Source organism: Polypterus senegalus, unplaced genomic scaffold (genome assembly GCF_016835505.1).
Source record: "Polypterus senegalus isolate Bchr_013 unplaced genomic scaffold, ASM1683550v1 scaffold_406, whole genome shotgun sequence".
In the NCBI taxonomy this organism is placed as follows: Eukaryota; Metazoa; Chordata; class Cladistia; order Polypteriformes; family Polypteridae; genus Polypterus; species Polypterus senegalus.
In genome coordinates, this window is record NW_024380280.1 from 1 (window position 1) to 24,671 (window position 24,671).

Genomic DNA, 24,671 nt, shown 5'->3' on the forward strand with positions numbered 1-24,671 from the left:
TGCAATACCTCCCCCTGGACGCTGGATGGCTGCCACCCTGGGTTGGAGCGGTGCCTCAGCCTCCCGCAGGGCTCCATGGGAGGTAGAGTTCTCTACAGCCCTGTTGGGATCTAGTTTGGTCACCAGGGGGCACTGAATGGGTCCCTGAGCCCAGCTGGACGAATCTTCAGCCCCACCTGGAAGTGCAACCGGAAACAGGTGATCAAGCACCTGGAACACTTCCGGGTGGGCAATAAAAGGAGCCAGGAACCACCACACAGCGGCCAGAGTCGGGAGGAGGAGGAAGAAAATAGATGGGAGGAGTGGTGGTGCCAGAAGGGAGTGTTGTGTTGGTAAATTGTGTTTTGGGACTGTGTTGTCCCTGTGGGGTTCACAGGGAAGACGTGCCCCACGGGTGAAGAAAAATAAATAGTTGTTTATTTTTACATGTGCCTCCGTGTGAGTCTGTTCAGGGTCGGGCACAATATAGCGCCTCTCTTAAAGTGGATAGGACTGGCAAGCTCTGTTGGGATGAATGGCCTGTTCTTATCAAATTTTCTAATAATCTAATATTATAAACCAGGGGTTGGCAACCTTTCAGCACTGTCGTGCTGAACCTATGTTACAATGTTGTTCAGTGTGCTGACATGATTCTACCAATTTTGTTCCACCCTAGCCATCGGACCTTACTCTTATTCTATGTTAATTAATGTTGACTTATGTTTATCTTTTATTGTGTCTTCTATTTCTCTATTCATTTTGTAAAGCACTTTGAGCTACATTTTTTTTGTATGAATATGTGCTATATAAATAAATGTTGATTGATTGATTGATATAGTATCATATTATATCATATACTTTTGAAGCCCATTTAAAACCAGATCTTATATTATTGGTCATTCAATACTTTAAAATACATAGGAGCATATGTGAATGTTTTGTCATATTTTTTATAACTACATTTGGTGGCTTTGTTTATGGTTCCAATTATTTGACTAAAATAAGTAGTTTGTTGTCCTGCGGTGAGCTGGCGCCCTGCCCAGGATTAGTTTCCTGCCTTGCACCCTGTGTTGGTTGGAATTGGCTCCAGCAGACCCCCGTCACCCTGTAATTAGGATATTTACGGATTGGATAATGGATGGATGGATGAAGTAGTTTGTTTCTTAAAGCCAGCAACAGCCATTTTTTTAGCTTCACTTTTTCTCAATAAAGTTTTTAAACGTGGACTGATGTTTAGTTTGATAATGTTTTTGTACACTTAACGTACGACACAGTGCACTTTCACAGCATACCGCATACATTTTAACGTACCATGGCCCGCACTGAATGCATGGTTTCCCTTTACATGTGAGTCACATACGCAAGACGTAGGTGGGGATGCGAAGCGCAAACTTGTGCCGTTGACGACCCCTGTTATAAACAAAGAACAGCTTTTTAACAATTAATTGATACAATTATTAAAAATGGATGTTTTATGTTGAAACAAATATCAAGCACAGTATTTTCTTATACTTTTTTCTTTGTGAACTTTTTGCTTTTAGATCTTTTTCTTTTTCCTCCTTTATGCCTTCTTGAAAGCTCAATCTATCAATGTTTTCCCCTACACGAGTCAAAGGTATGACACTGAGAATGAGCCTGGTATCTTTTATATAGAGTGGTGCTTATGATGTGTGCAATGTACATAGTCATCAGCATGCAGACTCCAAGAGAACAGTACAGAAAACACAAGTAAATATAAATTTGAATTCTTAGTATGATTTACTAATGGTTTTATTTATTCTACCTTTGTCTCTGAAAATGACCTCAAGTAAAGTAAGCAAGGTGAGCAAGCAGTAAGTGATTAAAAGCAATGCATATCATTCTACCGACTCTTGACTTCTTTTTACTTTGTCCTCTTATTTAATTTCAGTGAAATTTACATATAATAACCCTGATTGAAATTGTGAAAGTAAATAAAAATACAGAAATAAGCAGAATCATTTGGTTATATAAAAAGGGTAATCAGGCAGATCCAGGTAACTATAGGCCAGTAAGATCAATGTGGATTATGAGTAAATAAAGGAAGGAACTATTAAGTAGAAGGTTGATTAACATGTGGCAAGAAGATGCGTTTTCAGGAACAATCAGCTTGGATTCAGAAGAGGGAGGTCATGTTTTACTAACTTGCTGGAATTATATGTGAAAGCAACAAAAAGATACAAACAAAGAAGTCCATACAATATTTTTTATTTTGACTTTCCAAAAATCTTTGCTAAGGTACCACACGAAAGGTTGGGTATCAAAATAAAATAACTGGTAATTCAGGGTGTAATGTGTTGATGTGTGCAGAATTGACTAAAACACAGGAGGCAGAGGGTTATGGTTTGAGGTATCTTATCAGAAATGGGTGATGTTAAGAGTGGTGTCCCTCAGGGTACTAGATAAATGATAAAAGAAATGACTTGGTTAAGAATATGAATAACAAGCTGTTTAAGTTTCCAGATGATACAAAACCATGTGGATTAATAGATTATCTATAATCCATTGAATCATTTTAAAGGGACATGGACAGCATACAGGCTTGGGAAGATTTGTGGCAGATGAAATTTAATGTAAGCAAATATAAAGTATTACATGTAAGAGGTAAAAATGTTAGACAATGGGAGATGAATTAAAATTGAAAGTACTGCTTATGAGAAACATTTAGGAGTCACAGTGGACTTTCTACTAGAATTTCAGACAGTATCCAGAATGTAAGGTTATATAGCACCCTAATGTGTAGAAAACAAGTCAAATTAGTTTATGCTGAGGCTTAATGTTCTCAGACCTCATCTGGAGTACTGTGTACAGATTCGGTCTACAGGCTACAAAATTGATATAGCTGTGCTAAAGAAAGTCAAAGGAGAGAGACTAGGATGATTCCGGGAGTCCAGAGGATGAGTAATGAGGAAAGATTTAAAGAGGTTAGTCTTTTCAGTTTAAGTAAAAGGAGATTAAGAGGAGACATGACTGAAGTGTTTAAAATTATTAAATGAATTAGTACAGTGGATTGAGAGTGTTATGTTTAAATGAGTTTAACAAGAAGAAGGGGACACAATTAGAAACTGAGGAGACCAAATCAAACCTGTTTGATTTTCTCAGAGAAAGCTAAATAGCCTGTCAGACTACATCTCTGGCCTTCATGGGAGCATGCCACCAACTGCCTTTGACTCACTAACGTTATGTAAATGAAAGCTGTGATTGAAAATCAGTGGAAAAGCCAAAAACATGTGTGGAGCACCTACGACAGTGGACAAAAGGTTAAAGAAAAAGTTTAAACTTTGGTGTGCCAATGGTATGGAGAGATCCGAAAAACCACTATGACAATTATTATTTTTGTGTTGTAAAGATTAAAGGCTTTAATCGTTATAAGAAAGCTCGGTGGGATTATCCTGATTTGGAATCAGCAAGACGACCTATTCCACATGGCAATGACGTTCCCATACCAGTGTTTACCAGACTACCAAACCAGCCACTGTCTGACTCTGAAGAGAGGCAGGGATTGGAGTGTATGGCAGGTAGTAGCAGTGGAAGTGAATTTGAGGGAAGCTCATTGACGCCTCAACCATTAAGCCAAAAAGAACTCAATGGCCTGATTTGAGACTTACATCTGTCCAAGCAAGCATCTGAACTTTTAGCGTCCAGACTTAATGAACAACATCTTATAAAGGTGGAAGTTAAAATTACAGCCTATCGGACAAGAGAAGAAAGGCTTCTCCCATATTTCAACCAAGAGGAAGAACTTGTATACTGCAGTAATATCCCAGGAATTGTACTTCAAATGGGACTAACAGAATATCGACCAGAAGACTGGAGGCTTTTTTAGACAGCTCAATTAGAAGCTTGAAATGTGTTCTCTTGCACAATGGTAACCGTTATGCGTCTCTTCCCATTACTCACTCAACAAAATTTAAAGAAGAATATGAAAATGTAAAAATCTTATGTGTTATCATGAACATCAGTGGTCGATTTGTGTTGATCTGAAGATGGTGAACTTTTTGCTTGGACAGCAATCTGGACACACAAAGTACACCTTGCTTCATGTGCCAGGGGGATAGCAGGGCAAAGCAAGATCATTGGAGAAAAGTGTCATGGCCTACAAGGGAAGAAATGATTGTTGGCGCTGCGAATATCATCAACAAGCCGCTGGTGGACAAGAACAAAATGATTCTCCCACCGCTTCATATTAAGCTAGGATTAATGAAATTCTTCTATTATCCTCTGTGCTTTTGCCATTATGATTTCACACAATGCTGACCTTTAGGGCTATTTATATTGATTTGCATATTCAAAGAGGCGTAATTCTAGGAGGAGTTGGGGATTGCCAGCAGGCGAGTGCATATGTGTTACTTTTCACGCTGTCCGGGATTTATGTAGCGGAAGTTATCGAAAAAACAGATCTATGCATAGGGATTTTTTTGTGCTTACTCACATTTCCGCTTTTGTCCTTACACCATGTTTTAGTGTGACTTCTATGCACAGCGTTATGCATTAGGCCCCAGGTCACTCAGGACCTCTCTTATGGCAATAGAAATTTGTTGCCCAGTAATCTTTTGCAAGGTGGATAATTCCAACTATTCTAATATTATTCTAATATTTTTTCTATATATAGTGGACAGAGTAACATAAGTTCTTCATTTTAAGATGCTAGTTCATCTACCAAAACAGAGTAAATCTCATCATCCTTGATCTCTTTAACAAGGTTAGACTGTATCATTCCAATGACATCGATAATCTTATTTTGTGTTTGAGCTGAGATGTAAATTATATTTTTCAGCTTGGGGTTCTCCATGTGTTGTTTCAAAATTTGATCATGGTTGCCCAGCAATAAAAAACTAAATGTTTCTTGGTTTTACAGATTCACTATTGCCTCTAAGACCAATGCACTGGTGACCAGAATAGAACACTGCCTCTGAAACTGAGTTTAATATTGGTATGTTTTCTTTGATGTTTGACTGTTAAGTTTATCAAAAGGCCTATGTTCTTTTGCATGCAGTTTGGTGACAACCTTTGAGTTATAATGTCAGACATTTTATGCCACTTAACAAATGGTGAATTGTAAATCCTATCATTTTTGCTTATAAAGAGAACACTGCAGACACAAAAGACATAATTAAGTTTTATGCTGTATACTATTCAAGAATCATATCTTTCAAGCCAACTGAATTTGAATGCCCAGTTATGTCTGCCAAAAAGTAGGTTTGGTTGGTTTCTCATGAATTTTTAGTAAATGGCATTTCTGACCATGTTGCACTCTTTAATTGATCTCTGCTTCTGCTTTTGTGTTTTAGATATAAACTTCTAAATCAATGACTGTTTCCTCACTTTCACATTGTCTGGATAGCTGAGCAGTGCATATGCATTCAGGTGAAAATTGTCATCAGCAGAGTTAATAGAAGAGTAGATAAGTGCATTGTTTGTTTCAAACTAGCTGTTTTCTTTAATTAGTATTCCACATGTCTCCAATCGTGCAATCAGTCTTTCATCTCATTTAAATGGAGGAAAGTTGTCACTCTGCTTTTTGGAATTATCGTGTGTCCCACACTGAACATGGATCAGAAAAGCAAAGGAGAGAGTCATTATTAAGAAGTTTAATGCCCATGGGACTGTAGTTAACCACTCAAGAAGCAGCCGCATGAGAAAAATCAACCCCGGAATGGACAGAAATATATTGAGAATGGTAGACAAAAAGCCAAGGCCAGCTTACAAGGAGATACAGGCTTAACTCAAATTAAGGTCAAAGTTTGTCAGTGTCTGATTGCACCACCTGTTATTTTTAAGAGGCTGCAGCTAAATAAACAGCTAAAAGTACTCAAGAATAAATAAGAACAAAACATTGAATCAGGATGCCTCCTGCACGCCTGGCTGGTGAGGTGTTCTGGGCACGTCTAACCAGGAGGAGGCCCCGGGGAAGACCCAGGACACGGTGGAGGGACTATATCTCTCGGCTGACCTGGGAATGCCTTGGGATTCCCCCAGAAGTGCTAGTAGAAGTGGTCAAGGAGAGGGAAGTCTGGGCATCTCTGCTCAAGCTGCTGTCCCTGCGACCCGATCTTGGATAAGCGGAAAAGGATGGATGGATCAAAACATTGGACTATTTTTAGCAATGGACTATTATTTTAACCTTGTCGAAAATCTATGGAGAGAACTGAAATAAGCAGTCTGGAGACCTGAGACCAGTTTGCTCAAGAGGAGTGGGCAAACAACCTCTGGAAGGTGCAGAAGTCTCGTTGAGAGCTCCAGGAATCGTTTGTTAGCAGTGATTGCCTATAGAAGTCATGCAACAAAATATTAGGTTAAGAGTCTCATCATTTTTGTCTTTGCCATTTTAATTTGTGTTATTATTTGAAATATTATGTTGAGTCAAATCTCTAAAGTAAATTTTGATTTTTTGGATATTGAATACATAATGGTGCCAATTTCTTTTGTCAGGTTCAAGTTATTTCAGACAGATTTCTTTTTTTTTCACAGTCTTAATAAATGCTGCCAAAATGGGAGACAGCTCTTACATGGTGGTTTATCATATCGTCAGATCAGATGAGCTGATAAGATGTTTCCATACACATCAAAAATCATTGTATCACTGCCATTATAGTATCATCAATGAAGAGAAGTGTGCCAGTAACTTTTTCCAGAATTCTGCAGGCTCTTTTAAGTACTTTTGGCGAACTGTAATCTGGTCATCCTGTTTTTGTGACTAACTGGTGTTTTATTTCTTACAGTGTGGCCTTTGTATTCCTGTTCCTGAAGTCTTCTGCCAAAATTCGTCTTTGACAAGTCCACTTCTGCATCCTGAGGACTGTTTCTAAAATGTTTGACAGGCATTTGGGACTTTTTCTTTACCATAGTGAGGATTCCTCTGTCATTAGCAGCGGAGGTCTTTTTTGTCCTACCAGTCCCCTTGCAATTACTGAGCTCATCATTGCGTTCTTTATTCTTAATGATATTCCACACAGTTGGTTTAGATAGTCCTAAGGTTTTACTGATCTCTGTAATGGCTTAGTCTAGTTTTTCAGCCTTATAATGGCACTTTTGACTTTCACTGGCACATGTATGTTCCTCATGTTTAACAATGGTAACTACAAACTCCAAAGGGTAGTAACAAACCTAAGTAATTTATGCCTGCACTAGTGAAGCAATGAAACACACCTGAGGAATCACAAATACCTCTGATGTCAATTGTACCAAACATTCAGGATCCCTAAAATTGGGGGACCAGGTAGAGAAAGTGTTGTGTGCAAATAGCCTTAAATTAAAGTCTGCAGTGTGTATTTTAATCACATCTGAATTGTTTGATTTGTAATTTTCAAATGTGTAGCAGAGGCATAATTCAAGGAAAAACATTTCTTTGTTCCAAACATTGTGGAGGGCACTGTAGTCTTGTCTATACACTTTTTCAATATCCACTTTGAATTTTTGCTCAGCTAAACAATATGAAGTTACAGCAGAAGGTGTATTAATAATGTGCCATTTGAGATATGCTCATCTATTTCACAAGTCATGCCCACAATATTGGGGTCTTATCTGGATAAATTTGTCAGCATTCGTAGCTTTGCAAAGAGGGGTGCTTAGCAAACCAGCTTACTGAATGTTTGTCAGGCATTTTTATTTATGTGAATAATAAAGGGTTCTTTTAATCTCCTCTAATGATTTTAATATGTACTGTTTGTGTTTCTCCTGAAAGAAGAGAATCTCAGACAGGCAAAGAATTTATTCTGTCTTCTTTATTCCAATACACTAAATGTACTTCAGTTATTCCAGCAAGTCCTTCTTACGGACATCACTGCCAATAGTTTACCACTGCACTGCCTATTTGTGTGTTTGCATTTATTTTCAGTGCTTTACTGTCTGATAGATACCTTCTTATACAAAAAATACAATATATATATATAAATATATTGTGATAATATACATAAGATATATTCAGTATTTTGATGTGAACAAACTGTGTTATCAGACAAAATAAAAATGATAATATGTCAGAAGCTCCCATATTTTAGCAAATAGTACTAAATTACACTGAATCCTGAAACCACACTTCACACACACTTCATAGAACTGGAACACATGCCTCTGTGGTTTTGTGGGTTTTCTGAAGCTGGAAAATAAAAAACATATTTTCTCCAAACACAAGGACTGTTATTTTTTTAATAACTCCTAATAGTGCAAATATTTTTTTGCACAGTTCCTCAGTTTTTGTTATGACAGACACTTCACTTCTCTCACTGTGAATCACGAGCACAGTAATACACGGCTGTGTCTGCAGTCTGCAGGTTGTTCATAGTTAAGTACAGCATGTTGTTGGAATTGTCTCTGCTGATGGTGAATCTTCCCTGCACAGATGATGCATAATACTGGCTACCACCACCATTGCTTATTTCTGCCACCCATTCCAGCCCTTTACCAGGAGGCTGCCGAACCCAGCCCATGTAGTAGCTACTGAATGTAAATCCGGAGGCTTTACACGACAATTTATGTGACTGTCCTGGCTGTAGAGTTACAGGATCTGATTCTTTCAGTGTGATTTGAGCCTGAACACCTAAAAAAGTAGACAAATAAATTAAAGGTTTGCATAAAAACATCAAAATCATATAGTAACCTCATGTGGCACTTACCATAAAAGCCTAATGCCATTACAACTAATGGAAATTGTAAAATCCCCATTTTAAAAACACTCTCGCTTTTTTACACTAAGGACTAAGATATAGTGCCTTCATTAAACTGCTGGAGTGACAAAAAGGAATAAATAGCAGATGGAATTTGCATAAAATTAAAAAGAGGAAGGTTAAACTAGACATGCAAAATCACTCTTCTAGAAGTCACACTAAATGAACATGTCAATGAAAACAAAGAAATGGCAACAGGGGTTCAATGCTTTTAAACATTTGAGAATGTGTTTTAGGTTGTAGAAATAATTTACTAGAAATACAAAACACCCATCCAATGACTTTAAATATATTAGAATCTTATTTTACAGATAATTTTCTTGAGAACTTCGCTACTAATGAGGACACGGCCAAAGTTACCCAAACACAATCCCTTTGATACGGTCTTAAAAATAATGTTTCCTTAATGGTACTGTTTGGATCTTTATTATGTTGGGTGGATCTTCATAGCTGCATTGTTTGGCAGAGCACCATTTAATTCTAGGAAGTAGTTTTTGCATATGAAGTTCCTTTTTTGAACTTTGAAAAACTTCCTAATTTGTAAAAACAAAGAAAATCTTCAATGTATGATGGGTTGCAGGACACTAACAGATAAAGAATACATGGACTTAGCCTGTGTTACTGGGCATATGCAGTAAGAGTTCTTTTAGAATCAGGACCCTCTGCCATTTCACAAATCTGTTATTCTCTATTTGAGGTTATTCAATTCATGGAGCCTGTTACTGATTAAATTCAATAAAAGTTCTTTATTGTACCTTCATATGGATAGACCTTTAGGGAATCAGTAATGGTTCAATTATGGCATTGCTCTGAAGAGCCACTGAGGCACCTTTATTATTAAGAGTTTACTATGATCTGAGGGATGCGTATTGGAATATCACCTTGCACAGGGCTGATAGTATTTCCTTTATGAACATTTGTACAGCAGCTGCAGTGCAAAAGCCTTTATTCAGTTTATCATAAGAGAAGGAGCACATAACATAAAAGCTTATTTTTGCTTCTCCACAAGAGAAGGTTAAATTAACTTTATTGTAATGTGTACTCAGTACAATGAAATTCTTGCATGAATGTCTCCTTAGAACAGCTGACCAAAATATAATATAAAATAAATACATTAAGGACAACACAACATGAAAGATATACAGTATATGTTCTGTGTATGACTTTTCTGCAATCTTACGACTTCTTGCTAGAATCTGCACTTGAATCTGTTAGTTTAAGGATGAAAGGCTCAGAAGGGAAGAGTGAGAAAAGCAAGTGTGCAGAATGGCTGAGGTTCTTAATTGCCTTGTTTAGCTTTCTAAGGCAGTGAGTTTTGAATATGTGCTGAACAGAGAGCAGGTGGGTGCCAGTGATGTTCTGTGCCACTTTCATGACACTCTATAATGCTTCACGCTTTGGAGCCGAGCAGGCGCTGTACCAGGATGTGATGCAGCCTATGAAGAAGGACTCTAAAGGCTTCCATTTTATAAAATGCAGTTTTTATTCAGTCCCCAGTGCGGTACCACTAAATAGTCTGCTCCTTTCCTAGTTGTTCCAGTTCCAACCTACTATCTAATATAACTATAAAGAAAGCAAAAAAGAAGTGGTACAGTATTTTAGGAGAAAGAACTGCCATGAGGGTTTAATGAAACCTTCAAATCTCCATTGATCTATGGCTGGGGTTGGTTCTGGAGAAATGTAATTCAACTCATAGAATAAGAGCACACGGTAACATGAGTTACTAATGCCCACTAAATTCTGATTAAGATCTTTGCTGGGAGTACATTTGTGAATTTAACAAGTGGCACTGCGTTTTTCTGTTTAACTGCTGTTCAAAATTTATAGCATCATACAACTTAGCATAACAAGTTGAAATCCTCAGTGAAAGAGTAAGGAATTGAGAAAGAAATTACACAGAAAACAGTTTAATAACATGTACACGTCATTCAACTCTAGTGTTAACTATGACAGATACAATGAAAAGGGGAACTAAAAATGGAAAAAAAGGAAATGTTGAAGGGTAACTTTTGTCTTTCACATTAGGAGAACACTGCAGTGGGCTGGCGCCCTGCCCAGGGATTGTTTCCTGCCTTGCACCCTGTGTTGGCTGGGTTTGGCTTCAGCAGACCCCCGTGACCCTGTAGTTATGATATACATGTAGCGGGTTGGATAATGGATGGATGGATGGATTAGGAGAAAACACAAAGGGGAATTAATTTGTATTACACTAAGATATCTAAATAACAGAAATGATAAATTAAATTCTAATTATTTACTCTAATGGCTAAAAATCATCTCAGTAAACTCTTCACAGTTTAAGACACATTAGACAGTTCAGGTACTGTAGATGTCACCTTTTCCAGTGTAAAATGATTAATGTTTGACACAGTGTTTCTCACTGCAACATTACAACTTCTGTTTCTGCTACTCGGTATTGAGAAGCCAACGTATTTCAATTGTAAAAGAAACTGCAGTAGGCCGTGGGGCGTAGTGGTTAAGCCTTAAGACTTCACGCCCTGAGAATGCGGGATCAAGTCCTATACCTGATGCTGTGTGACCGTGACCAAGTCACTTTGCCTGCCTGTGCTCCAAATGTGGGAAATAAAACAAAAGCAATGTTACCCATTGTATCTCTAAAATGTTGTACTTTGCCTTGCAAAAAGGTGTCAGCCAAATAATAATAATACCCAGATAAAGTGCATGGTGAAAACATCATAAAAGCACTGGCTAAGCCAAGAATCAAATTCTGTCCCATAGAGGTGAAAAGCATCAATAGAAATATTTTGGCCAATTAGCTATAAATAAGGCGTTTTATTACTGTTTATTGCTTATACTAAAAGTGAGTAGAGGCTTGGGTATATCAAAAGTCTGTATTTATTTATTTATTTATTTATTTATTTATTTATTTATTTATTTATTTATTTATTGTGCATACATTTGCATTAAAATATGCAAATCATTCACAATATTAAGATATGTAGGCTCATAGGGAGAACATTCTCAAACCTGTTTAATTCAATTTAGAGTCATAGAAGACTGGAGGATATCTCTGTGAAACTGGGCACAAGGTAGGAAAATGCCCTTAGATGGGGACCCACGCCATTGCAGGGCAACTGGGGTAATTATGACCAATCAATTTTAAATTCATCTATTTTCTGAAACTACAATTTTAATTCTAAGGAGGACTGTAATGGAGTATATTCTGATAGTACTGGGCATTTTGAGGATAGCATGTACAGTACGTAGCAGAACATTCTGTAACAATAACAATTCTCCATTCTGACAAAAACATTAGAACAATTTTGGAAAGAAGAGACTATTCTGCCTAACAAGCCTGTGAATTTTATTCACTTAAATTAAGAAAAATATGATTGAGTTGAATTTTAAGGTCTTCAAAATCTACAATATTATTTCTTAATATACTTACTGCATGTTGTTGATGGTTTTCTGTCTGAAGAAAAATTTTGTAACATTTGAAATGAACTGAATTTTTGTAATCTCTGCAGTGTGAAACAGCCATAGTTCTCTTATATTTCTAAATTGGAAATAAGGTGAGAGCTGACATAGTAATGTGGAGCACTAAAATCAAGGTAAGTGTCAAGACAACAGTGTCAGATTCAATGGAACTACATTTCAATCTCTTATTCAAAGGAATTTGTGAGCTTCTTCTTTTTCTTCATGAGTTACACCCACAAACAAGTTAAACTGAATGATGGGACAGCTTAGCCATTATCTAAACAAAGAGGCTTGATGGACTGAATGGTCACCTCTCGGCTTCTTAAATCTCTTATGATAGAACAAAGAATAGAATCTAGCATATTTCAAGAAAAAATATTAATATTTAACCCTTGTCACACACGTGTGACTAGGAGGCAGCTGAATGGCTTAAGTAATGGTAATATCACATCTGACATGGGGCGGCGGGGTGCACTAACTGTCTTTGTCAGTTCCCTGCAGACCGTTCCCGAGAAATACTACCAAGTTCCGGCCCCTCGATGATGTCACTTCCGGGCCCAGGGCCCTTGATGATGTCACTTCCGGGTTCGACCCCCTTGATGACGTCACTTCCTATATGGGCATTTAAAGCCGCCATTTTACCACCAAGAAATCAGTTCTGTTTTGGACTCAGTATTGCGAACATCGCTGTCAACTTAAAAAACCTTTTGCAGCCAGGGATATTATATGAGTGGCTGCCCCAAACCTTTTTATAATGTCTTGGCTGTATTTTTATGACAGTGGCGTACTCGGCAGAATTTTGTCCCAGAAGAGACTGGGACAGGACCCAAACTTAAGCCAGGTAGGAAAGCATCAGGGCCGAGTTTCTGGGTGTGGAATTCATCCGGTGGTCAGGTAAGGCTCGGTACAGGCTCCGCTCTGTAAGTGCAACCCCGGGCTAGTATCTTACCAGAAGGAGAGTGTAGAAGAGATATAAAGATGTAGGCTGGTTTCTGGGGATGAAACAAAAAGGGTTTATTATGTTCTCTTGGATAAGAGAGCTGAGCTGCCCATTGGGACGAAGGACCCAGATAAAAATGGGTTAGACCCAGACCAGCAGGCAGGGAGAATAAAAGTTTGGAAATTCGATCCTAAGGGATCAATTTGGGGTCAAGCTATGGCACTCTGGGAACAGGTGTCATTATGGCAAAGGCCGTTTGAATTAACCCTCTTCCAAATAGTGCAGCAAATAGCCTGCCACCACATCCAACCAAATAACGGTGGGGTGCACTAACTGTCTTTCTCAGTTCCCTGCAGACCGTTCCTGAGAAATCCTGCCAGGTTCCGGGCCCTCGATGACGTCACTTCTGGGTCCGGCCCCCTTGGTAACGTCACATCCTATATGGGTCTTTAAAGCTGCCATCTTACCACCAAGAAATCTTTTCTGTTTTGGACTCAGTATTGCAAACATCGCTGTCAACTTAAACAACCTTTTGCAGCCAGGGATATTATACAGGTGGTTGCCCCAAACCTTTTTATGATGTCTGGTCTGTGTTTTTATAACACCCTTTAAACTTATCCTCATTTTTGTCTGTTTTCTGCTACTTTGATTTAACTGGCTATAACGTCATTATTCTTCAGTCAATATTCAATTTCAACCATTCAAAATAATAGAAAGAAATTTCCTTTAAAGAAAATATAGTTAGGTTGCAGCAGAATAAGTTGCAAAATGCAGTAGCGTGTTTACCAGAAAATACATTTCAAACATTATACTTCTTACCATACATGCTAGAATAAGCTTCCAAATACTATAAAAGCATTAGTGTATGTGTCAAAAACACCCAGAAAAAAAATGTTATGAAACAACTACAAATAATACTTCTAGTTTTACTGTTTTGAAGTAGTACCAAAAACAAGATTTTTTTTCCTCCACTTCTACTGTCTTCAAATAAATGCCCTTAACATAAATACCCATTGTTGGAAACCAGTGGCATTGTATCAGTTTGAAGGGCAGAACTTACTGCCAGAATACATACAGTTGGTAAAAAATTATACTTTCTATCCAAATTACAACACTAATAGTTGCAATATTCCAAAACATCTTTACAAAAACAAGAAAATCTGAAATACAGAAAGTGGATTGTGGTGTCATTTCCAGGTTGAACCACCCTTCTCGTTTAGTAAATAACAGGCTATCCATCAAATTGTACAGATTTGAATCAGGATGTTCAAGAAAGCCATTGGTGGATGAGGGGTTGGTCAGGCCATCATTGAGATGAATAAAAGAAAAAAATTGCAACATGGTATTGGAATATGCAACACAGCATTTTAATAGCAAAATATTGCACTTTAGTTATAACAATGTGGAAATTAATAATTTTATGCAGTTTTTCAAAAATCTTCTAAAATTATTCAGTCTTGTCGGAAGTGTCCAAAACATTGGGGTTCAGTTTAAATTGTTAATACTGAATCAAGTGTTTGTCACATAACACCATTCCCTACTGTCAGGTCTAGCACAAAGTCTCATGAAGATTTCATCACTGTGCTTTATTGTTTTCTATTTGTTATTGATTATTTGGTAATACTTGGCACTAACGCTTTTGGCAATTTTACAGCCCGAGTAATCCTTGGGTCTAATGTGAGATGCATCTATCCCGTTACCTGAGTGACTCTTAGATTAATGCTTTTAGCACTGTTTTTTACAGCCCGAGTGACACTTCGGTTTAATGCTAAGGAGGATAAAGTTTGTATGTACAGGAGTGTAGGAATAGTTTTGCAGTGTTTTTGTTTCTTGCTTCTTTCTTACACTGTATCGAAAGGCTCATGAAATCAAAGCACCTATCACAGTGAAAATTATTTGGACTATTTAACTAACTCATTTTTAGTTGCACAGTTTGCACATTTTTAGATCAGTGTTTTTCTGTTTTTTGGAAAGCAGAGAGGAGAGATCTGTGCCTGCACCATTAGACACAAGGATATGCATTAGTCAGTCAAATACAAAGAAAGGAACCCCTGGTGACACTAAGTCACAGCCACGAAAGATTCAAGCTTACTGATCTGTCCAGTTTGCAGAAAAAGTGCATGGAAACAGAAGGAGCTGAGTTTTGGAGTCAGCCTGGTCACTGTCTTTGGGATGCTGGAAAGGCTCATGAAATCAAAGCACCTATCAGAGTGAAAATTCTTTGGACCATTTAACTAACTCATTTTTAGTTGCACAGTGTGCACATTTTATATTAGTGTTTTTCTGTTTTTGTAATGCAGAGAGGAGAGGTCTGTACCTGCACCATTAGACACAAGGATATGCATTAGTCAGTCAAATAGCAAAGAAAGGACCCCAGTGACACTAAGTCACAGTCAGGAGATTCAAACTTACTGATCTGTCCAGTTTGCAGAAAAAGTGCATGGAAACAGAAGGAGCTGAGTTTTGGAGTCAGCCTGGTCACTGTCTTTGGGATGCTGTGAAAGGCATACAATTGCATATTTGATATTTAGGCCGAGACAATCATTCCTGTCATTTTCAAAGTCCTAGAAAAGTGTACAATATAGATTAATTAAAAATCTGCTCCAGTAAATTCACAATTGAAATCTGCTTTTTAATTATCATTATTTTAAAAAATTAAATGCTCAAGAATATCTAAAATTCAAAAAAAGCAAAACTGTTCTGAATGGTGAAACTAAACCGCATCATGTGTTAGTAGAACAAATATACTCTTGAGTTTGGGTTTAGAAATCTCCAGGGGTCTGATAAGTTGTGATCAGTTACAAACTGTGTAATCATTTTTGCAGTGTTAGATGTCATCACCCTTGAGGTAGGAGACCTATCTAGGTCTGGATTTAAAACACAATTAAATTACCCAGCAAATTTTATGAGTGTTCACAGTGGGAATGGATGCAAATACGTTTTGGATGAAGTCCCTATCATTGACATTGGGTGCGTAGATATTTATCAAAATCACTTTACAGTTAAATAAATCACCCATGACAATCACATATCTCCTTTTAGGATCAGATACTACATCTGATACTACAAATGAAATTGTTCTATGTATAAGAATTCCCACACCTCTCGGTTTTCTTTGTAAACCTGGAATGGAATATTTGACCAGTCCAGTCTCTGTACAGCTGATACTGGTCCTTTCTAAATAAGTGGGTTTCCTGTAAAAGTAATATTTAAGCATTTAGTCCTGTTAGGTGAGAGACTATACTTTCGTTCTCTTTGATTCGTGATTCAGCCCTTTACCATTCCAGTTCACAAAGTTAACTATTTGGTCAAGGAGACATTGCCTCTGAACTTTTGTTGTCATTTGGAGTCTTAACGCTTAAACTGCCAGAACTGGCTATAGTTGGTTCCCAATGCAATTTGCCAGCACACCGGAGCCGAGTATATTTGGTGACATACATTCATTGATTAGCCAGCTGATAACCACTGCCACCCCCTGCTGCACTGCAGCATCAATGTACCTGGGATTAAGCCACTGCAGTAGACTTGCCAGCAAGCGTCAGCGTTTATGTCTGTGTACTTGTGTGAAGCCAGTTCCAGGGCATTTGGCTCAGTGATTTACTGAATTTCATCAAATGTGTCAGTTGCACCTTGTACATATTGTTCCAGTACTTTTTAAAATAGTTTTTACAGTTCATTGTCAGTGTGTAAAATGATCAGTGTTGCAGTAATTGTGATGCTCTTTGCATGAAAAAAATGTGTTATGTTAAAATTTCACTTTTTCTTTGTAAATTGTGATGTTTACTGAAAAAGTGCAGCAAAAAAGTATTTGGCATCTAGGGGTGCATTAACCCCCAAGTATGTGGCAGTTTAAGGGTTAACTTAAGATAAGACAGGTTTGACCTTACTTTCTAATTTTCCCAGGAGTTATTGTCATGAAGCCTAATGTTACATTGGTACTTAAAATTCCCCTGACATACCTAGAGACAGAGCTCATCCAAAACAAAATAAGCCCCCCAGCAGCAGTGTATAAGGATTAAAACAGAGATATCTATTGACAATACAGTCCAAATAATATAAGCATAAAATACAATCTTGAACTGCCTTGAGAGAGTAAACCTAGCGAATGATGTTAAACAGTAGCCCTGGATAAGCACTGTAAGCCCTAATACAATAAATCAAGGGTATGATGTTAAACAGCATCCTTAAAAAAATACACATACATACATATAGGCATATAATTGTTATTAAAACATAAACAAAATGTGGCTGAGAAATAAATAGGATGTATAATTATGGTACAAGTATCATTGCAAGCGGGTCAAACAGCTGGTATGATCTACTTTGCCATTCAAGGATAAAATGTGAGGAACAATCAGTGCCGGGATCAAGTTTTTTTAGCTCTTTTTCTGTTTCCTCTGTAGAAGTAAAAATGTAGAGATTGCCTTGAATGTCCACTTTCAGTTTGGAAGGATACAAGAGGCTGTATCTGATCTCGACTTTCCATTAAGCACTGTTTAATGTTGTAAAATGTGGAATGATTAGCCGCTGTTGAAGGTGAGTAATCAGGGAAAATATTAATGTGGTTATTTTCAAATATAATCTCTTGTATCTGTCTGAGAAGTAACATTACATGTAATTTAAATTGTAATTTTTCAAAACGCCTGATGAGAGTCCTAGGTTTAGAGGTATTTGATCCCCATATGTGGTAAGCTGCTGCTATCTCGGTGTTTGATTTGAAGTCCTCCACAATTGTTTTAGAGAATACTTCACCTACGAATTTCACTGGGTTTGGACTTTTATGATTGTCAGGGAGACCTTCAATTCTAATATAATTCCTTCTGCATCCGATCTTCCAGTGCAGCTAGTCTCTCTCTGAGTATTTTGCATTCAGAATTTGCAGGTATTGCTTTTTCATCAGTGGTAGATGCCCGTTGTTCAGCTGTTTCAATACGAGTTATGAATGTTTGCTTAACGTTTTACCAACTGAGCACCATATGCTCTAAGTTTATTCTCAAACTTACATGCATTTTCCTGTATTTGTTCCTTAATTTTTTCTAGCATACCTTTAAAGGTTGCCTCAAAGCGATTATTTAAAAGGAAACTTCTCTTTTGTCTTGTGTATGTACTTTATTTCTTTCTTTCTATCTTCTTTATATCCTTCTTTATATTATTCTTAAGCTCCTTTATTTGTTAAGTGGTGGCCATTGTGGCGATCATTACCTTGAGTTCGGACAGAACGTTTTGGCCTATGTATCAGATATTTACATAATCTATATGCAGCAGTGCAAGATATAGGGGATATAAACAAAAGTTTGACATAAAGTGAAAACTTTATCAATTATGGTTAGATGCATTTAGGAAAGTTTATTTTTCAGTTATATCTATCCTGTGATTAAATTTCCCCTGTGGACAAATAAAGATCTATCTATCTATCTATCTATCTATCTATCTATCTATCTATCTATCTATCTATCTATCTATCTATCTATCTATCTATCTATCTATCTATCTATCTATCTATCTATCTATCTATCTATCTATCATCATACTAGTTTCCAGTTTTTCCCAATTTAGCCTGTCCCTCTAATAAAATCCATTTCTTCTGCTCTCTATGGCCCTCAACATCCTTGGGAAATGAAACTTCGTCTTTTCATACCATCCAACACCTCATTCTCCTGACCCCTTAAGACCATGTCCCCTCCAGCGACATTTTGGTGCACCTCTTCAATCTGTCATCCCTATGCCTTTCAGTCTTCATGTCCAAACCACCATAAACTGTTTCTCTTCAGCACATAAACTTCACCTGGTGATCTTTGAAAAATTACATTGCAGCAGCAATATCTGTTTTAATACCTTTCTGGCACTGGAGAGAGGCAAGTAGCCCAAACAGGGCTGACAAGGTGACAGACTGAGAGGTATAGTCAGTCAGTCAGTCATTTTCCAACCCGCTATATCCTAACACAGGGTCACTGGGGGTCTGCTGGAGCCAATCCCAGCCAACACAGGGAGCAAGGCAGGAACAAATCCCAGGCAGGGCGCCAACCCACCACAGCTGAGAGGTATATTGAGCATCAAACTCTGTCATGATGTGGTCAAGAAGAGGAACAGCCATATTTCACCTAAAGTAGTATTCTACATTTTCTGCAGGAGTGCTTTCTCTGTGCATGTCTTTAGTAGTGAGCCTGAGATGAACTCCAGGTTCTACATTGATTTCAGCAGCAAGCCATACAGCATGCTGGTAGGTTCTTGAAAGTCTTCATCAACTTTCTCATGCAAACTAATATATAGGCTCTTCAGCTCATCAACCATACTAAATGCTTGCATTATATCAAGTGATGTGATCCATAGTTTAACAGTGATGTCTGAAAGATAATAATAACAAAAATAATAATAATAAAATAATAATAACACATTTTATTTATAACATGGGATACGTACAGGTAAGCAGTGTTAAAAGTGACAATGAAACCAAAATCCTGAAGTTCAGACAGAAGACCCTTGGTCTCTGCTTTTTTCTTTCCCTCCCAACCAGTGGCTACATCTCTTCTGTAATCTTCAGTATGAAGATTAAGGGCAATGACTCCCAGAGGTTTCACTGTGAGACAAAGTACTGTTGAAGTGACTGCATGCACTGTGTCTGGAAGCCCATCTTACACAGCAGATGTCAATCAGTGATTTTCTCCACAATCTCAGACAGCAGATGTTCTGTTTTGGTTCTTTTTGTGAAAAACATGACTATGGATTTCATTCTGTCAAGAGCATTATGCATTATTTGAAGGGAACAAGAGTGAGCAATGATGAGGTTCAGATGGTGCTCACTGCAGTTCATGTATCCAGCTTTTGATACATCCCTCTTAACAAAAGCCTGGACTCCAATGGTGCCACTGCTCATATCTTGCACCATCATAGCCTTGCCCTCTGCAGTTGTCTATATCAATGCCCAGGTGACTCAGGACCTCTCTTATGGCAATGGCAATGTGTTGCCCAGTAATGTTTTGCAAGGTGAGTATTTCCACCAGTTCTAATATTCTCAATTTTGTCTGTATATCTTAGGCAGAGTGACATCAGTTCTTCATTATAAGATGCCAGTTCATCTACCAAAACAGAGTAAATCTCATCATCCTTGATCTCTTTAACAAGGCTAGACTGTATCATTCCAATGACATCTATGATCTCATTTTGTGTTTGAGGTGAAATGTAAATGATATTTTCAGCTTGGGGTTCTTCATGTGTTGTTTCAAAATTTCATCATGGTTGCCCAGACAATAAAAGACAGAATGTTTCTTGGTTTCACAGATTCACTGTTGCCTCTAAGACCAATACACTGGTGGCCAGAATAGAGCACTGCCTCTGCAACTGAGTTTAATATTTGTCTGTTTTCTTTGATGTTTGACTGTTAGGTTTATCAATAGGCCTTAGCTCTTTTGAATGCAGTTTGATGATAACATTTGAGTTCATTCTTGCCTATAATGTCAGACATTTTATGCCACTTAACAAATGGAGAATTGTAAATCCTATCATTTTTGCTTGTAAAGAGAACACAGCAGACACAAAAGACACAATCAAGTTTTGTGCTGTATACCATTCAAGAATCATATCTTTCATGCAACTGAATTTGAATGCCCAGTTACATCCACCAAAAAGTAGGTTTGGTTGGTTTCTCATAATTTTTTAGTAAATGGCATTTCTGACCATGTTGCACTCTTTGATTGATCCCTGCTTCTGCTTTTGTGTTTTGGATATAAACTTCTAAATCAATGACCATTTCCTCACTTTCACTTTGTTTGGATAGCTGAGGCAGTGCACATGTATTCAGGTGAAAATTGTCATCAGCAGAGTTAATAGAAGAGTAGATAAGTGCATAGTTTGTGCTATTAAATATGTGTGTTCCATACAGGCATGGACAAAATTTGCTGGTACCCTCCCAGCTCACTGGAAAAGTGTTGTATGCCTCCTGAAAAGTGATTAATGAAAAACAATTAAATTTTGTATAAGAACATGCCTTTAATATGTCATTGAGTAAAGCAAAGCAAGTGTGAACAGAGATAAAGTATTACTTAATCTATAAAGATATTCTAAAATGGCCTATACACATTTGTTGGTACCCTAGAACCATCCCCAATAACTGGGATAGAGTGATGTTTCAAACTAGCTGTTTTCTTTAATTAGCATCGCACATGTCTCCAATCGTGCAATCAGTCTTTCAGCTCATTTAAATGGAGGAAAGTTGTCACTCTGCTTTTGAATGTGTCCCACAATGAACATGGATCAGAGAAATCAAAGGAGAGAGTCATTATTAAGAAGTTTAACGTCCATGGGACTGTAGCTAATGTCTCTGGATGCAGCCGCAAGAGGAAAATCAACCCCGGAATGGACAGAAAGATATTGAGAATGGTAGACAAATAACCAAGGCCATCTTGCAAGGAGATACAGGCTTAACTCCAAGGTCAACGTCCATCAGTGTCTGATCGCACCACCTTTCATTTTTGAGAGACAGCAGGCTCAATGAAAGAAGAACTGTGGAAAGAAATACATGCAATACCAGACTGGAATTTGCTAAAATGCATATTGACATGCCACAATGCTTCTGGTCTTTGGACAGATAAGACAAAACTGGAACTTTTTGGCAAGTGTCTTGAAAATTGAAGGTTTCAAAGAAAAAACACCATACCTTCTTTATGAAACATGGAGGAGGCTTGGTTATGTTTTGGAGATGCCTTGCCTCGTCTGACGTGTGTTGCCTTGAGTCTGTGCAGAGAACATTGAAATCTCAAGATTACCAAAAATATTCTGGAGTGAAATTTACTGTCCAGTGTCAGAAAGCTCTGTCTCAGACACATGTCATAGATCCTCCAACAGGATAATGATCCAAAATACACAGCTAAATGCACTCAAGAAAAACTAAGAACAAAACATTGGACTATTCTGAAGTAGCCTTCTATGAGCTCTGATTTGAATCCTGTCGAAAATCTATGGAGAGAACTGAAACAAGCAGTCTGGAGAAGGCCCCCTTCAAATCTGACACTGCTGGAGAAGTTTGCTCAGAAGAAGTTGGCCAAATGACCTCTGGAAGGTGCAGAAGTCTCGTTGAGAGCTTCAGAAATTGTTTGTTTGTAGTGATTGCCTCTAGAGGTCATGCAACAAAATATTAGGTTAAGAGTCTCATCACTTTTGTCTTTGCCGTTTTAATTTGTATTATTATTTGAAATATTATATTGAGTCAAAACTCTAAAGCAAATTTTGATTTTTTTTGGATATGGAATAAACAATGATTGCTGCCAATTTCTTTTGTCAGTTTCAAGTTATTTCACAGACAATTGTGGGTTCTTCTTTTTTTTTTACATAGCGCAAAGATATTCTGCCAAAATGGGAGGCAGCTGTTACCTGGTGGCCTATGTATTCCTGTTTATGAAGTCTTCTGCCAAAAGTCGTCTTTGACACATCCACATCTGCCTCCTGAAGACTGTTTCTGACATGTTGGACAGACATTTGGGACTTTTTCTTTACCATAGGGAGGATTCCCCTGTCATTAGCAGTTGAGATCTTTCTTGACCTACCACTCCCCTTGCAATAACTGAGCTCATCATTGCGTTCTTTCTTCATAATGATATTCCACAAGTTGGTTTAGATAGTCCTAAGGTTTTACCGATGTCTGTAATGGCTTTATTCTTGTTTTTCAGCCTTATAGTGGCACCTTTGACTTTCACTGGCACATGTCTGTTCCTCATGTTGAACAATGATAACTACAAACTCCAAAGGGTAGAAGCAAACCTAAGAATCTTATGCCTGCACAAATGAAGCAATGAAACACACCTGAGGAATCACAAATACCTATGATGTCAATTGTCCAGATTGTATCAAACATTTAGGAGCCCTTAAATGGGAGGATCAGGTAGAGAAAGTGTTGTGTGCACATAGCCTTAAATTAAAGTCTGCAGTGTGTATTTTAATCACATCTGAATTGTTTGATTTGTAATTTTAGAATTTGGAGCAGAGGCGTAATTCAAGGAAAAATATTTCTTTGTCCTGAACATTGTGGAGGGCACTGTAGGCTTGTCTATACACTTTTTCAATATCCACTTTGAATTTTAGCTCAGCTAAACAATATGACGTTACAGCAGAAGGTGTATTAATAATGTGCCATTTGAGATATGCTCATCTATTTCACAAGTCATGCCCACAATATTGGGGTCTTATCTGGATAAATTTGTCAGCATTTGTAGCTTTGCAAAGAGGGGTGCTTAGCAAACCAGCTTACTGTATGTTTGTCAGGCATTTTTATTTATGTGAATAATAAAGGGTTCTTTGAATCTCCTGTAATGATTTTAATATGTGTTGTTTGTGTTTCTCCTGAAAGAAGAGAATCCCAGATAGGCAAAGAATTTATTCTGTGTTCTTTATTTCAATGCACCAAATGTACTTCAGTTATTCCAACAAGTCCTTCTTACATACATCACTGCCAATAGTTTACCACTGCACTGCCTATTTGTGTGTTTGCATTTATTTTCAGTCCTTTACTGTCTGACAGATACCTGCTTATACAAAAAATAATATATATATAAAAGATACTGTGATAATATACATATGATATATTCAGTATTTTGATGTAAACAAACTGTGCTATCAGACAAAATAAAAATGATAATATCTCAGAAGTTCCCATATTTTAGCGAATAGTGCTAAATTACACTGAATCCTGAAACCACACTTCACACACACACTTCATAGAACTGGAACACACGCCCCTGTGGTTTTGTGGGTTTTCTGAAGCTGAAAAAAAAAAACATATTTTCTCCAAACACAAGGACTGTTATTTTTCTAATAACTCATAATAGTACACATATTTTGTTGCATAGTTCCTCAGTTTTTGTTATGACAGACACTTCACTTCTCTCACTGTGTATCTCGAGCACAGTAATACACGGCTGTGTCTGCAGTCTGTAGGTTGTTCATGGTTAAGTACAGCATGTTGTTGGAATTGTCTCTGCTGATGGTGAATCTTCCCTGCACAGATGATGCATAATACTGGCTACCACCATCACTGCTTATTACTGCCACCCATTCCAGTCCTTTACCAGGAGGCTGACGGACCCAGTCCATGTCGTAGCTACTGAATGTAAATCCGGAGGCTTTACACGACAATTTATGTGACTGTCCTGGCCGTAGAGTTACAGGATCCGATTCTTTCAGTGTGATTTGAGCCTGAACACCTAAAAAAGTAGAGAAATAAATTAAAGGTTTGCATTAAAACATCAAAATCATATAGTAACCTCATGTGGCACTTACCATAAAAGCCTAATGCCATTACAACTAAAGGAAATTGTAAAATCCCCATTTTAAAAAAAACTCTCGCTAAGGACTAAGATATAGTTCCTTTATTAAACTGCTGGAGTGACAAGAAGGAATAAATAGCAGATGGAATTTGCATAAATTTAAGAAGAGGAAGGTTAAATCAGTCATGCAAATTTACTCTTCTAGAAGCCGCACAAAATGAACATGTCAAAGAAAACAAAGAATTGGCAACGGGGTTTAATGCTTTTAAACTTTTAAGAATGTGTTTTAGGTTGTAGAAATAATTTACTAGAAATACAAAACACCCTTCCAATGACTTTAAATATATTGGATTCTTATTCTACAGAGAATTTTCT

The 24,671-nt window shown here is 37.5% G+C and overlaps 2 gene segments (V, D, J or C); both read right to left on the reverse strand.

Moving 5' to 3' along the window:
* Window positions 1-8,219: 8,219 nt before the first annotated feature.
* LOC120520121 lies at window positions 8,220-8,704 on the reverse strand. The segment is given in 2 exon segments: window positions 8,220-8,536; window positions 8,613-8,704. Coding segments are annotated over 2 exon segments (366 nt in total).
* A 10,520-nt stretch (window positions 8,705-19,224) lies between these two features.
* Window positions 19,225-24,391, reverse strand: LOC120520122. The segment is given in 4 exon segments: window positions 19,225-19,385; window positions 21,695-21,771; window positions 23,921-24,233; window positions 24,310-24,391. Coding segments are annotated over 4 exon segments (600 nt in total).
* Window positions 24,392-24,671: the final 280 nt, after the last annotated feature.